Source organism: Pezoporus flaviventris, unplaced genomic scaffold (genome assembly GCF_033815535.1).
Source record: "Pezoporus flaviventris isolate CSIRO_AGI_PZ_B2104156 unplaced genomic scaffold, CSIRO_AGI_Pfla_v1 ptg000647l, whole genome shotgun sequence".
Lineage (NCBI taxonomy): Eukaryota > Metazoa > Chordata > Aves > Psittaciformes > Psittacidae > Pezoporus > Pezoporus flaviventris.
This window is the reverse complement of record NW_026893193.1, coordinates 1-14,368: the sequence shown is the minus strand read 5'-3', so window position 1 is coordinate 14,368 and position 14,368 is coordinate 1. Positions and strand designations below refer to the sequence as shown.

Here is a 14,368-nt window from a genome sequence, read left to right as displayed (position 1 = left end):
CCCCCCCCAGGCCCCGTTCCCCCCAACCTGCCCCATTGCTCCCCCCCCCTTCCATGGGGCCGCAGCTGGAAGGACGGGCTGGCCTTCAACGCGCTCATCCACCGGCACCGCCCGGAGCTCATCGAGTACGACAAGCTCCGCAAGGTGGGAATGTCACATCCCCCCATTGGGAATGTCGACCCCAACCATTGGGAATGTCACATCCCCACATTGGGAATGTCGACCCCAACCATTGGGAATGTCACATCCCCACATTGGGAATGTCGACCCCAACCATTGGGAATGTCACATCCCCCCATTGGGAATGTCGACCCCAACCATTGGGAATGTCACATCCCCACATTGGGAATGTCGACCCCAACCATTGGGAATGTCACATCCCCCCATTGGGAATGTCGACCCCAACCATTGGGAATGTCACATCCCCACATTGGGAATGTCGACCCCAACCATTGGGAATGTCACATCCCCACATTGGGAATGTCGACCCCAACCATTGGGAATGTCGACCCCAACCATTGAGAATGTCACATCCCCACCCCCCCCCCCCCCATTGGGAATGTCACATCCCCCCCCCACATTGGGAATGTCACATCCCCCCCATTGGGAATGTCACATCCCCACATTGGGAATGTCGACCCCAACCATTGGGAATGCCAACATCCCCCCCCCATTGGGAATGCTGACACCCCTCCATTGGGAATGCCAACGTCCCACCCCCCATTGGGAATGCCAACATCCCCCCCAATTGGGAATGTCAACATCCCCGCCCCTTGGGAATGCCAACACCCCCCCCAACCATTGGGAATGCCGACACCCCTCCATTGGGAATGCCAACACCCCCCCCAACCATTGGGAATGCTGACACCCCTCCATTGGGAATGCCAACACCCCCCCCAACCATTGGGAATGCTGACACCCCTCCATTGGGAATGCCGACACCCCCCCCAACCATTGGGAATGCCGACACCCCTCCATTGGGAATGCCAACACCCCCCCCAACCATTGGGAATGCCGACACCCCTCCATTGGGAATGCCGACACCCCCCCCAACCATTGGGAATGCCAACACCCCCCCCCAACCATTGGGAATGCCGACACCCCTCCATTGGGAATGCCGACACCCCCCCAACCATTGGGAATGCCGACACCCCCCCCAACCATTGGGAATGCTGACACCCCTCCATTGGGAATGCCGACACCCCTCCATTGGGAATGCCAACACCCCCCCCAACCATTGGGAATGCCAACACCCCCCCCAAAAATTGGGAATGCTGACACCCCTCCATTGGGAATGCCAACACCCCCCCCAACCATTGGGAATGCCAACACCCCCCCAACCATTGGGAATGCTGACACCCCTCCATTGGGAATGCCGACACCCCCCCAACCATTGGGAATGCCGACACCCCTCCATTGGGAATGCCAACACCCCCCCCAACCATTGGGAATGCCAACACCCCCCCCAACCATTGGGAATGCCAACACCCCCCCCAACCATTGGGAATGCCAACACCCCCCCCAACCATTGGGAATGCCGACACCCCTCCATTGGGAATGCCAACACCCCCCCCAACCATTGGGAATGCCAACACCCCCCCCAACCATTGGGAATGCCAACACCCCCCCCAACCATTGGGAATGCCAACACCCCCCCCAACCATTGGGAATGCCGACACCCCTCCATTGGGAATGCCGACACCCCCCCCACACCGGGAACGCCGCTCCCGGCGCTTCCCGACGGCCCTGCCCTCCCCAGGACGACCCCGTCACCAACCTCAACAACGCCTTCGAGGTGGCCGAGAAGTACCTGGACATCCCCAAGATGCTCGACGCCGAGGGTGAGCGGCCAGCGCTTGGCCATGGGGGGCTTCGGGAGGACCTCAACCAAGGAGGTCCAACCATTGACATGGGGTCATGGAGGTGGCCCCATTGGCCATCATGGAAGGGCCGCCGCGGTGGCCAAGTCTTGGCCATTGAGGTCTTTGGGAGGACCTCAGCCAAGGAGGTCCAACCATGGACGTGGCCCCATTGGCCACCATGGAAGGGCTGCCACAGTGGCCACCTCTTGGCCATGGAGGTCTTCAAGAAGACCTCAACCAAGGAGGTCCAACCATGGAGGTGGCCCCATTGGCCACCATGGAAGGGCCGCCGCGGTGGCCACCTCTTGGCCATTGAGGTCTTTGGGAGGACCTCAACCAAGGAGGTCCAACCATGGAGGTGGAGCAATGGAAGAGCCACCTTGGTGGCCAACTCTTGGCTATGGAGGTCTTCAAGAAGACCTCAACCCAAGGAGGTCCGACCATAGAGGTGGAGCAATGGAAGAGCCACCTTGGTGGCCAACTCTTGGCCATGGAGGTCTTCAAGAAGACCTCAACCCAAGGAGGTCCAACCATGGAGGTGGCCCCATTGGCCACCATGGAAGAGCTGCAGTCCCTGTGGGGCTCAGCCCCATTGCTCTCTCTCTCTGTGGGGCTCAGCCCCGTTGCTGTGGGTCGCTGTGGGGCTCAGCCCCATTGCTGTGGGTCGCTGTGGGGCTCACCCCACTGCTCCCTCTCCCCACAGACATCGTGGGCACGCTGCGGCCGGACGAGAAGGCCATCATGACCTACGTGTCCTGCTTCTACCACGCCTTCTCGGGGGCGCAGAAGGTGAGCGGGGATGAACTGGGTTTGACTGGGTTTGAACTGGTTTGAACTGGGTTTGACTGGGTTTGAACTGGGTTTAACTGGGTTTGAACTGGTTTGAACTGGGTTTGAACTGGGATGGAGCTGGGTTTGAACTGGGTTTGAGTTGGGATGGGGCTGGGATGGGGCAGGGATGGGGCCGGGATGGGGCTGGGATGGGGCTGAGATGGGGATGGGATGGGGCTGAGATGGGGATGGGATGGAGCTGGGAAGGAGCTGGGAAGGAGCTGGGAAGGAGCTGGGATGGAGCTGGGATGGAGCTGGGATGGGGATGGGAAGGAGCTGGGAAGGAGCTGGGATGGAGCTGGGAAGGAGCTGGGGTGGAGCTGGGATGGAGCTGGGATGGAGCTGGGAAGGAGCTGGGATGGAGCTGGGATGGAGCTGGGATGGGGATGGGAAGGAGCTGGGAAGGAGCTGGGATGGAGCTGGGATGGAGCTGGGATGGGGATGGGAAGGAGCTGGGAAGGAGCTGGGATGGAGCTGGGATGGAGCTGGGAAGGAGCTGGGATGGAGCTGGGAAGGAGCTGGGATGGAGCTGGTATGGAGCTGGGAAGGAGCTGGGATGGGGCCGGGATGGAGCTGGGATGGAGCTGGGAAGGAGCTGGGATGGAGCTGGGATGGAGCCGGGATGGAGCTGGGAAGGAGCTGGGATGGGGCTGGGATGGAGCCGGGATGGAGCTGGGAAGGAGCTGGTAAGGAGCTGGGATGGAGCTGGGAAGGAGCCTTCATCCCCGTCTCCTCCTCCTCCTGCTCCTGGCAGGCCGAGACGGCCGCCAACCGGATCTGCAAGGTCCTGGCCGTGAACCAGGAGAACGAGCTCCTCATGGAGGACTACGAGAAACTGGCGTCGGATGTGAGGCACCGGCACCCGTCTGCACCCATCCCATCCCCATCCCATCCCCATCCCATTCACTTCCCATCCTCATCCTCATCCCATCCCCATCCCATCCTCATCCCATCCCCATCCATCCCCATCCCATCCTCATCCCCATCCCATCCCCATCCCCATCCCATCCCCATCCCATCCTCATCCCATCCTCATCCCATCCTCATCCTCGTCCCATCCATCCCCATCCCCATCCCATCCGCACCCAAACCCATCCTTACCCCATCATCATCCTCACCCCATCCCCTTCCCTTTCCCACCCGGTGCCATTGCAGCTGCTGCAGTGGATCCAGCGCACCTCTCCCCCTCCATCCCCATTGATCCCCCTCCATCCCCATTGATCCCCCTCCATCCCCATTGATCCCCACTGATCCCCCTCCATCCCCACTGATCCCCCTCCATCCCCACTGATCCCCATTGATCCCCACTGATCCCCCTCGACCCCGTTGACCGCCGTTGCCGTGGCGGTGCCGTTGCAGCTGCTGCAGTGGATCCAGCGCACCTCTCCCCCTCCATCCCCATTGATCCCCCTCCATCCCCATTGATCCCCCTCCATCCCCATTGATCCCCCTCCATCCCCACTGATCCCCCTCCATCCCCATTGATCCCCCTCCATCCCCATTGATCCCCCTCCATCCCCATTGATCCCCCTCCATCCCCATTGATCCCCCTCCATCCCCACTGATCCCCCTCCATCCCCACTGATCCCCCTCCATCCCCACTGATCCCGCTCCATCCCCACTGATCCCCATTGATCCCCCTCGATCCCCCTCCATCCCCGTTGACCGCCGTTGCCGTGGCGGTGCCGTTGCAGCTGCTGCAGTGGATCCAGCGCACGCTGCCGTGGCTGGAGGCGCGCAGCCCGCAGCGCACGCTGCAGGAGATGCAGCAGAAGCTGGAGGAGTTCCGGCACTACCGCCGCGTGCACAAGCCCCCCAAGGTGCACGAGAAGGTGCAGCTCGAGATCAACTTCAACACCCTGCAGACCAAGCTGCGCCTCAGCAACCGCCCCGCCTTCATGCCCTCCGAGGGACGCATGGTGGCGGTGAGCCGGCGCGCTGCCGGGACGGAGGAGGAGGAGGAGGAGGAGGAGGAGGAGGGATGGAGAGGCCGGCGTTGGGGGGGGTGAGGGGGGGGTGTGGGGAGAAGGGGGAGCATCGATGGGTGAGGAGGAGGATGGTGGTGGTGGGGAGAAGGAGGAGCATCAATGGGTGATGGGGGGGAGAAGAAGGAGCATCAGTGGGTGATGGGGATGGGGAGAAGGAGGAGCATCAATGGGTGATGGGGATGGGGAGAAGAAGGAGCATCAATGGGTGATGGGGATGGGGAGAAGGAGGAGCATCAATGGGTGATGGGGATGGGGAGAAGGAGGAGCATCAATGGGTGATGGGGATGGGGAGAAGGAGGAGCATCAATGGGTGATGGGGATGGGGAGAAGGAGGAGCATCAATGGGTGATGGGGGGGAGAAGAAGGAGCATCAGTGGGTGAGGAGGATGATGATGATGGTGGGGATGGGGAGAAGAAGGAGCATCAATGGGTGAGGAGGATGATGGTGGTGGTGGGGATGGGGAGAAGAAGGAGCATCAATGGGTGAGGAGGATGATGATGATGGTGGGGATGGGGAGAAGAAGGAGCATCAATGGGTGATGGGGATGGGGAGAAGAAGGAGCATCAATGGGTGATGGGGATGGGGAGAAGGAGCATCAATGGGTGATGGGGATGGGGAGAAGAAGGAGCATCAATGGGTGATGGGGATGGGGAGAAGGAGGAGCATCAATGGGTGATGGGGATGGGGAGAAGGAGGAGCATCAATGGGTGATGGGGATGGGGAGAAGGAGCATCAATGGGTGAGGAGGATGATGATGATGGTGGGGATGGGGAGAAGAAGGAGCATCAATGGGTGAGGAGGAGGATGGTGGGAATGGGGAGAAGGAGCATCAGTGGGTGAGGAGGATGATGGTGGGGATGGGGAGAAGGAGGAGCATCAATGGGTGATGGGGATGGGGAGAAGGAGGAGCATCAATGGGCGAGGAGGAGGATGATGATGGTGGGGAGAAGAAGAAGCATCGATGGGTGATGGGGGTGGGGAGAAGAAGGAGCATCGATGGGTGATGGGGATGGGGAGGAGCATCGATGGGTGAGGAGGATGATGATGGTGGTGGGGAGAAGAAGAAGCATCAATGGGTGATGGGGATGGGGAGAAGGAGGAGCATCAATGGGCGAGGAGGAGGATGATGGTGGTGGGGAGAAGAAGAAGCATCGATGGGTGATGGGGGTGGGGAGAAGGAGCATCGATGGGTGATGGGGATGGGGAGGAGCATCGATGGGTGAGGAGGATGATGATGGTGGTGGGGAGAAGAAGAAGCATCAATGGGTGATGGGGATGATGATGGTGGTGGGAAGGAGGGGACACCACAGCAGTGATGCCATTGCCACCATTGATTGATGATGGTGGTGATGGTGACGATGATTGATGATGATTGATGATGCTGCTGATGATTGATGATTGATGATGATGGTGACCATGATTGATGATGATTGATGATGATGGTGATGATTGATGATGATGATGATTGATCATGATGGTGATGACCATCATGATGGTGATGACAATGATTGATGATGATGGTGACAGTGATTGATGGTGGTGATTGATGATGATGATGGTGATGCTGCTGCTGCTGCTGAAGATGATGATGCTGCTGATGATGATTGATGATGATTGATGATGGTGATGATTGATGATGATTGATGATGGTGATGATTGATGATGATGATGCTGCTGCTGCTGCTGATGGTGACGATGGTTGATGATGGTGATGATGATGATGATGATGATTGATGACGATTGATGAGGACGATTGATGATGATGATGATGATGGTGACGATGATTGATGATGGTGATGATGATTGATGATGCTGATGATGATGACGATTGATGATGACTGATGATGATGATGATGATGGTGACGATGATTGATGATGGTGATGATGATGATTGATGATGATGATGATGACGATTGATGATGACAATTGATGATGGTGACGATGATTGATGATGATGGTGATGATGATGATGATGGTGACGATGATTGATGATGGTGATGATGATGATGATGGTGACGATGATTGATGATGGTGATGATGATGATGATGGTGACGATGATGATGATGGTGACGATGATTGATGATGGTGATGATGATGATGATGGTGATGATGATGATGATGGTGACGATGATTGATGATGATGGTGATGATGATGATGATGGTGACGATGGTTGATGATGGTGATGGTGATGATGATGGTGACGATGATTGATGATGATGGTGATGATGATGATGATGGTGACGATGATTGATGATGGTGATGGTGATGATGATGGTGACGATGATTGATGATGATGGTGATGATGATGATGATGGTGACGATGATGATGATGGTGATGATGATGATGATGGTGATGATGATGATGATGGTGATGATGATGATGATGGTGACGATGATTGATGATGATGGTGATGATGATGATGATGGTGACGATGGTTGATGATGGTGATGGTGATGATGATGGTGACGATGATTGATGATGATGGTGATGATGATGATGATGGTGACGATGATTGATGATGGTGATGACGCTGGGCGCGTGCCCACCCGTTGCGTGCCGCAGGACATCAACACGGGCTGGCAGCGCCTGGAGCAGGCGGAGAAGGGCTACGAGGAATGGCTCCTGAACGAGATCCGGCGCCTCGAGCGCCTCGACCACCTGGCCGAGAAGTTCCGGCAGAAGGCGTCCATCCACGAGGCCTGGACCGAAGGTACCGGCGCCGGGGGGGTCCCGTGGGATGCCTTTGAAGGGCCCTCGAAGCCCAGTGAGTTCTGCCTCAAGTGGTTCCTCCATTGCCTCTCCATGGAGCCCAACCCAACCCAATGGGTTCTCCGTGGAGCCCAACTCAATGGGTTCTCCACTGAACCCAACCCAAAGGGTTCTCCATTGAACACAACCCAACGGGTTCTCCATTGAAGCCAACCCAACCCAAAGGGTTCTCCATTGATCCCAACCCAATGGGTTCTCCATTGAAGCCAACCCAACCAATGGGTTCTCCATTGATCCCAACCCAACCCAATGGCTTCTCCATTGATCCCAACCCAACCAATGGGTTCTTCATTGAACCCAACCCAATGGGTTCTCCATTGAACCCAACCCAACCCAATGGGTTCTCCATTGAACACAACCCAATGGGTTCTCCATTGAACACAACCCAATGGGTTCTCCATTGATCCCAACCCAACCAATGAGTTCTCCATTGATCCGAACCCATTGGGTTCTCCACTGAACACAACTCAACCAAGGAGTTCTCCATTGATCCCAACCCAATGGCTTCTCCATTGATCCCAACCCAGTGGGTTCTCCACTGAACACAGCCCAACCAATGAGTTCTCCATTGATCCCAACCCAACGGGTTCTCCATTGATCCCAACCCAACCAATGAGTTCTCCATTGATCCCAACCAATGGGTTCTTCAAGGATCCCAACCCAATGGGTTCTCCGTTGATCCCAACCCAACCAATGAGTTCTCCATTGATCCCAACCCAACCAATGGCTTCTCCATTGAACCCAACCCATTGGGTTCTCCATTGAAGCCAACCCAACCAAGGGGTTCTCCATGGAGGGGAAGGGCTTTGGGCTCCGTGCTGACGGCCCCGTGTCCGCAGGGAAGGAGGCCCTGCTGCAGCAGAAGGACTTCGAGGCGGCCTCGCTCTCCGACATCAAGGCCCTGCTCCGGAAGCACGAGGCCTTCGAGAGCGACCTGGCCGCGCACCAGGACCGCGTGGAGCAGATCGCGGCCATCGCCCAGGAGCTCAAGTACGGCCCCATGGAACCCTGGGAATGGGGTTGGGATGCAAGGGACGGGGATGCCCATGGGGTTCTGACCCATAGGGGACACCTTCCATAGGGGGCATTGCTCCAGCCTGGCCTTAGGTGCTCCCAAGGAAGGTTCCTCCAAGCCTTCTCCATCAACCCCGTGTCCCATCCGAGTCTGTCATTGGGAGCCAACCATCCCATGGTGGAAGGCTTCATCTGCCCCATGGAACCATGGGAATGGGGTTGGGATGGAAGGGCCCTGGGTGCCCATGGGGTTCTGACCCATAGGGACACCTTCCCTAGGGGGCATTGCTCCAACCTGGCGTTGAATGCTCCCAAGGAAGGTTCCTCCAAGCCTTCTCCATCAACCCCGTGTCCCATCCAAGTCTTCCCTCTTCCATTGGAGGCTTCCCCCCATGCCGTGGTCGAGGGCTCCATCTGCCCCATGGAACCCTGGGAATGGGGTTGGGATGGAAGGGACGGGGATGCCCATGGGGTTCTGACCCATAGGGACACCTTCCATAGGGGGCCTTGCTCCAATCCCGCCGCTCCCGTTGTCCTTCCCCATGGGGTAGCGCGGCTCCATCCATCCCTAAAGGGGGCCAGCGCGAGCCAAGGCCGTGACCGGAGCCCTTGTTGCTCCCGGGGTACCCCGGCAATGGGCTTCTCCCCATTGCATAGGGACCCCCCCCACACACACACCTTATTCCTGCCCCCCTTTCCCCGCTTCCCGCCCCACTGCAGCGAGCTGGATTACCACGACTCGCCCAGCGTCAACGCGCGGTGCCAGAAGATCTGCGACCAATGGGATGTGCTGGGCTCCTTGACCCACAGCCGGAGGGAAGCCCTGGAGGTGAGCGGGATGCGTGCCGGTGGGTCCCGTCCCACCACACGTCCCCAATGGGGCCTGGAGCTCTTAACCCCCCATTGGCTCCCGGGCAGCAAACGGAGAAGCACTTGGAGAGCATCGACGAGCTCCACTTGGAGTACGCCAAGCGGGCAGCGCCCTTCAACAACTGGGATGGAGAGCGCCATGGAGGACCTGCAGGACATGTTCATCGTGCACACCATCGAGGAGATCCAGGTGGGAAGGGCTCGGCGCGGGGTCGGGCTCATCCCCACGGCCCCCCCCGGGTGAGCCGGTGCCCATGGAACTGGGGGTGTCCTCGGCAGGGCCTCATCGCCGCGCACGACCAGTTCAAGGCCACGCTGCCGGAGGCGGACAAGGAGCGCGAGGCCATCCTGGGCATCCAACGGGAAGCGCAGCGCATCGGGGAGCAACATGGGATCAAGGGGGCCGGGAGCAACCCCTACACCTCGGTCACCCCACACATCATCAACTCCAAGTGGGAGCGGGTGAGGGGGGGCAGAACCAGCCCCTTCCATAGGGCAGCTTCATCCAGGCCTTCCCCATCGGGCCCGTTGCTTCCCGGGATCCCGACTCTTCCATGGGAAGCTTCCACCCGTCCCGTGGTGGGAGGCCCCATGGAACCATGGGATTGGGATGGAAAGGACCTCGATGGCCATGGAGTCCTGACCCATAGAGACCCATCCGTAGGGAAAGGCTCATCCAGGCCTTCTCCATTGAGCCCATTGCTTCCCAAGATCCCAGCTCTTCCATTGGAGGCTTCCATCCAGCCCAAAGCCCTTCCTCTCCAGGGGGGGCTCCATGGAGAACCCCTTGGTTGGGTTGTGTTCAATGGAGAACTCGTTGGTTGGGCTCAACAGAGAAGCCATTGGGTTGGGGTCCATGGAGAAGCCATTGGGTTGGGATCCATGGAGAACCCCTTGGTTGGGTTGTGTTCAATGGAGAACTCATTGGTTGGGCTCAATGGAGAAGCCATTGGGTTGGGGTCCATGGAGAAGCCATTGGGTTGGGATCCATGGAGAACCCCTTGGGTTGGGCTCAACGGAGAAGCCATTGGTTGGGATCCATGGAGAACCCCTTGGGTTGGGCTCAACGGAGAAGCCATTGGGTTGGGATCCATGGAGAACCCCTTGGGTTGGGCTCAACGGAGAAGCCATTGGTTGGGATCCATGGAGAACCCCTTGGGTTGGGCTCAACAGAGAACCTCTTGGGTTGGGCTCAATGGAGAACCCCTTGGGTTGGGATCCATGGAGCACCCATAGAGACCCGTTCCATAGGGTAAGGCTTATCGAGGCCTTCTCAATTGAGCCCATTGCTTCCCAAGATCCCAACTCTTCCATGGGAACCTTCCACCCATCCCATGCTGATGCCTTCCACGGCCCCATCGCCCCCATTGTCCCCCTCCCTTCCCCACCGCCCCCCTCCCTGCCCCATTGCCCCCCATGCCCACGGCATTCCCGTATCCGGGCTCCTCCGGCGCAGGTGCAGGCGCTGGTGCCCCGGCGGGACCAGGCTCTGCTGGAGGAGCAGAGCAAGCAGGAGTCCAATGAGCACCTCCGGCGGCAGTTCGCCGGGCAGGCCAACATCGTGGGGCCCTGGATCCAGACCAAGATGGAGGTGAGGGGCAGGGGGTTCCTGGGGGCTGGAATGGTGCTGGGCACCCCCAAGTGGGAGCAGGTCGAGCCTTGGTCCAGATCTGGAAGTGGTGATGGTGGTGATGGAGCCAGGGAGGTTCTCCAGGTCCATAAGGGATGATGATGGTGATGATGGAGCCATGGAGGTTCTCCAGGTCCATAAGGGATGATGATGGTGATGGAGCCATGGAGAATCTCTATGTCCATAAGGGAGGATGATGATGATGATGATGATGGAGCCATGGAGGTTCTCCAGGTCCATAAGGGATGATGATGATGGAGCCATGGAGGATCTCCAGGTCCATAAGGGATGATGATGATGGAGCCATGGAGGTTCTCCAGGTCCATAAGGGATGATGATGGTGATGATGGAGCCATGGAGGTTCTCCAGGTCCATAAGGGAGGATGATGATGGAGCCATGGAGGATCTCCAGGCCCATAAGGGTTGATGATGGTGATGGAGCCATGGAGGTTCTCCAGGTCCATAAGGGATGATGATGATGATGGAGCCATGGAGGATCTCCAGGTCCATAAGGGATGATGATGATGGAGCCAGGGAGGTTCTCCAGGTCCATAAGGGATGATGATGGTGATGATGGAGCCATGGAGGTTCTCCAGGTCCATAAGGGATGATGATGATGGAGCCATGGAGGATCTCCAGGCGCATAAGGGTTGATGATGGTGATGGAGCCATGGAGGATCTCCAGCTCCATAAGGGATGATGATGGTGGTGATGGAGCCAGGGAGGTTCTCCAGGTCGATAAGGGATGATGATGATGATGATGGAGCCATGGAGGTTCTCCAGGTCCATAAGGGATGATGATGATGGAGCCACGGAGGTTCTCCATGTCCATAAGGGATGATGATGGTGATGATGGAGCCAGGGAGATTCTCCATGTCCATAAGGGATGATGATGATGGAGCCATGGAGGATCTCCAGGCCCATAAGGGTTGACGATGATGATGATGGAGCCATGGAGGTTCTCCAGCTCCATAAGGGATGATGATGATGGAGCCATGGAGGATCTCCAGCTCCATAAGGGATGGGAAGTGATGATGATGATGGTGATGGTGATGGTAATGATGATGACGATGATGATGATGGTGATGATGATGATGATGATGATATGATGATGACGATGATGATGATCGTGATGATGATGATGGTGGTGATGATGATGATGATGGTGACGATGGTGATGGTGACGATGATGGTGATGGTGATGATGATGATGTTGATGATGGTGATGATGATGATGGTGATGATGACGATGATGATGATGATATGATGATGGAACCATGGAATCCCCCCCTTCCTGCCCTCTGCACGCAGGAGATCGGCCGCATCTCCATCGAGATGCACGGCACGCTGGAGGACCAACTGGAGCAGCTCAAGCCCTACGAGCAGAGCATCGTGGACTACAAACCCAACCTGGAGCTGCTGGAGCAGCAGCACCAGCTCATCCAGGAGGCCCTCATCTTCGACAACAGGCACACCAACTACACCATGGAGGTCAGCACCCTGGCCCGCCCCACAACCACCCGTGGGGCCCTTGTTGTCCGCATCCCATCACCACCTGTGGGGCCCATGCTGTCCCCATCCCTATCCCATAACCACCCATGGGGCCCATGGTGTCCCCATCTCCATCCCATAACCACCCGTGGGGCCCATGGTGTCCCCATCTCCATCCCACAACCACCCGTGGGGCCCATGGTGTCCCCATCTCCATCCCACAACCACCCGTGGGGCCCATGCTGTCCCCATCTCCATCCCATAACCACCCGTGGGGCCCATGCTGTCCCCATCTCCATCCCACAACCACCCATGGGGCCCATGGTGTCCCCATCTCCATCCCACAACCACCCATGGGGCCCATGGTGTCCCCATCTCCATCCCACAACCACCCGTGGGGCCCATGGTGTCCCCATCCCATAACCACCCGTGGGGCCCATGGTGTCCCCATCTCCATCCCACAACCACCCATGGGGCCCATGGTGTCCCCATCTCCATCCCATAACCACCCGTGGGGCCCATGGTGTCCCCATCCCATAACCACCCGTGGGGCCCATGGTGTCCCCATCTCCATCCCACAACCACCCATGGGGCCCATGGTGTCCCCATCTCCATCCCATCACCACCAATGGGGCCCCATGGCCTCACCCATGATGTCCCTACCCCATAACCCCCAATGGGGCCCTGTGGCCTCACCCCATGGCATCGCCATCCCCACCCCATAACCACCAATGGGACCCCATGGCCTCACCCCATGGTGTCCCCATCCCACCCCATCACCACCACCAATGGCCTCACCCCATGGCATCCCCATCCCATAACCCCCAGTGGGGTCCCCTGGATTCACCCCATGGTGTCCCCACCCCATAACCCTCACCCCGCGCTGCCCCCCCTGCCCCACAGCACCTGCGGGTGGGCTGGGAGCAGCTCCTCACCACCATCGCCCGCACCATCAACGAGCTGGAGAACCAGATCCTGACCCGCGACGCCAAAGGCATCAGCCAGGAGCAGCTGCAGGAGTTCCGCGCCTCCTTCAACCACTTCGACAAGGTACCGGCGCCGCCGGGGCCGCCGGGGACCACTGGGGGCCATTGGGGGCCCTTGAGTCCCGTCGGGTCCCATCAGATCCCATTGGGGGCCCTTGAGTCCCATCGGGTCCCATTAGGTCCCATTGGGGGCCCTTGAGTCCCATCGGGTCCCATCAGGTCCCATTGGGGCCCATTGGGTGCCATTGAGACCCATTGGGGGCCATTGGGGTCATTGAGTCCCGTCGGGCCCCATCAGGTCCCATTGGGGCCCATTGGGTGCCATTGAGTCCCATTGGGTGCCATTGTGACCCATTGGGTGCCATTGGGGTCATTGAGTCCCATTGGGTTCCACCAGGTCCCATTGGGGGCCATTGGGTGCCATTGGGGTCATTGAGTCCCATTGGGTTCCACCAGGTCCCATTGGGTCCCATCCGGTGCCATTGGGGGCCCTTGAGTCCCATCAGGTCCCATCAGGTCCCATTGGGGGCCCTTGAGTCCCATCGGGTCCCATCAGGTCCCATTGGGGCCCATTGGGTGCCATTGAGACCCATTGGGGGCCATTGGGGTCATTGAGTCCCGTCGGGTCCCATCAGGTCCCATTGGGGGCCCTTGAGTCCCATCGGGTCCCATCAGGTCCCATTGGGGCCCATTGGGTGCCATTGAGACCCATTGGGGGCCATTGGGGTCATTGAGTCCCGTCGGGTCCAATCAGGTCCCATTGGGTGCCATTGAGTCCCATTGGGTGCCATTGAGACCCATTGGGGGCCATTGGGTGCCATTGGGGTCATTGAGTCCCATTGGGTTCCACCAGGTCCCATTGGGTCCCATCCGGTGCCATTGGGGTGCACTGGGGGCCATTGGGTTCATTGAGTCCCATCGGA

The 14,368-nt window shown here is 58.5% G+C and overlaps 1 protein-coding gene across 1 annotated transcript in view; it reads left to right on the top strand.

The window, feature by feature from the left end:
• The window catches only part of LOC133264132 (alpha-actinin-4-like), a gene marked incomplete at its 3' end in the record, with an annotated part of 28,536 nt that extends 14,967 nt beyond the window's left edge, over positions 1-13,569 (top strand). The window contains 14 exon segments of the mRNA XM_061444056.1: positions 66-144; positions 1,760-1,841; positions 2,566-2,651; positions 3,448-3,540; positions 4,388-4,618; positions 7,248-7,395; positions 8,294-8,444; positions 9,189-9,297; positions 9,387-9,464; positions 9,466-9,528; positions 9,618-9,800; positions 10,795-10,929; positions 12,280-12,459; positions 13,363-13,569. Coding sequence (XP_061300040.1) covers positions 66-144; positions 1,760-1,841; positions 2,566-2,651; positions 3,448-3,540; positions 4,388-4,618; positions 7,248-7,395; positions 8,294-8,444; positions 9,189-9,297; positions 9,387-9,464; positions 9,466-9,528; positions 9,618-9,800; positions 10,795-10,929; positions 12,280-12,459; positions 13,363-13,569 — 1,825 coding nt within the window.
• Positions 13,570-14,368: the final 799 nt, after the last annotated feature.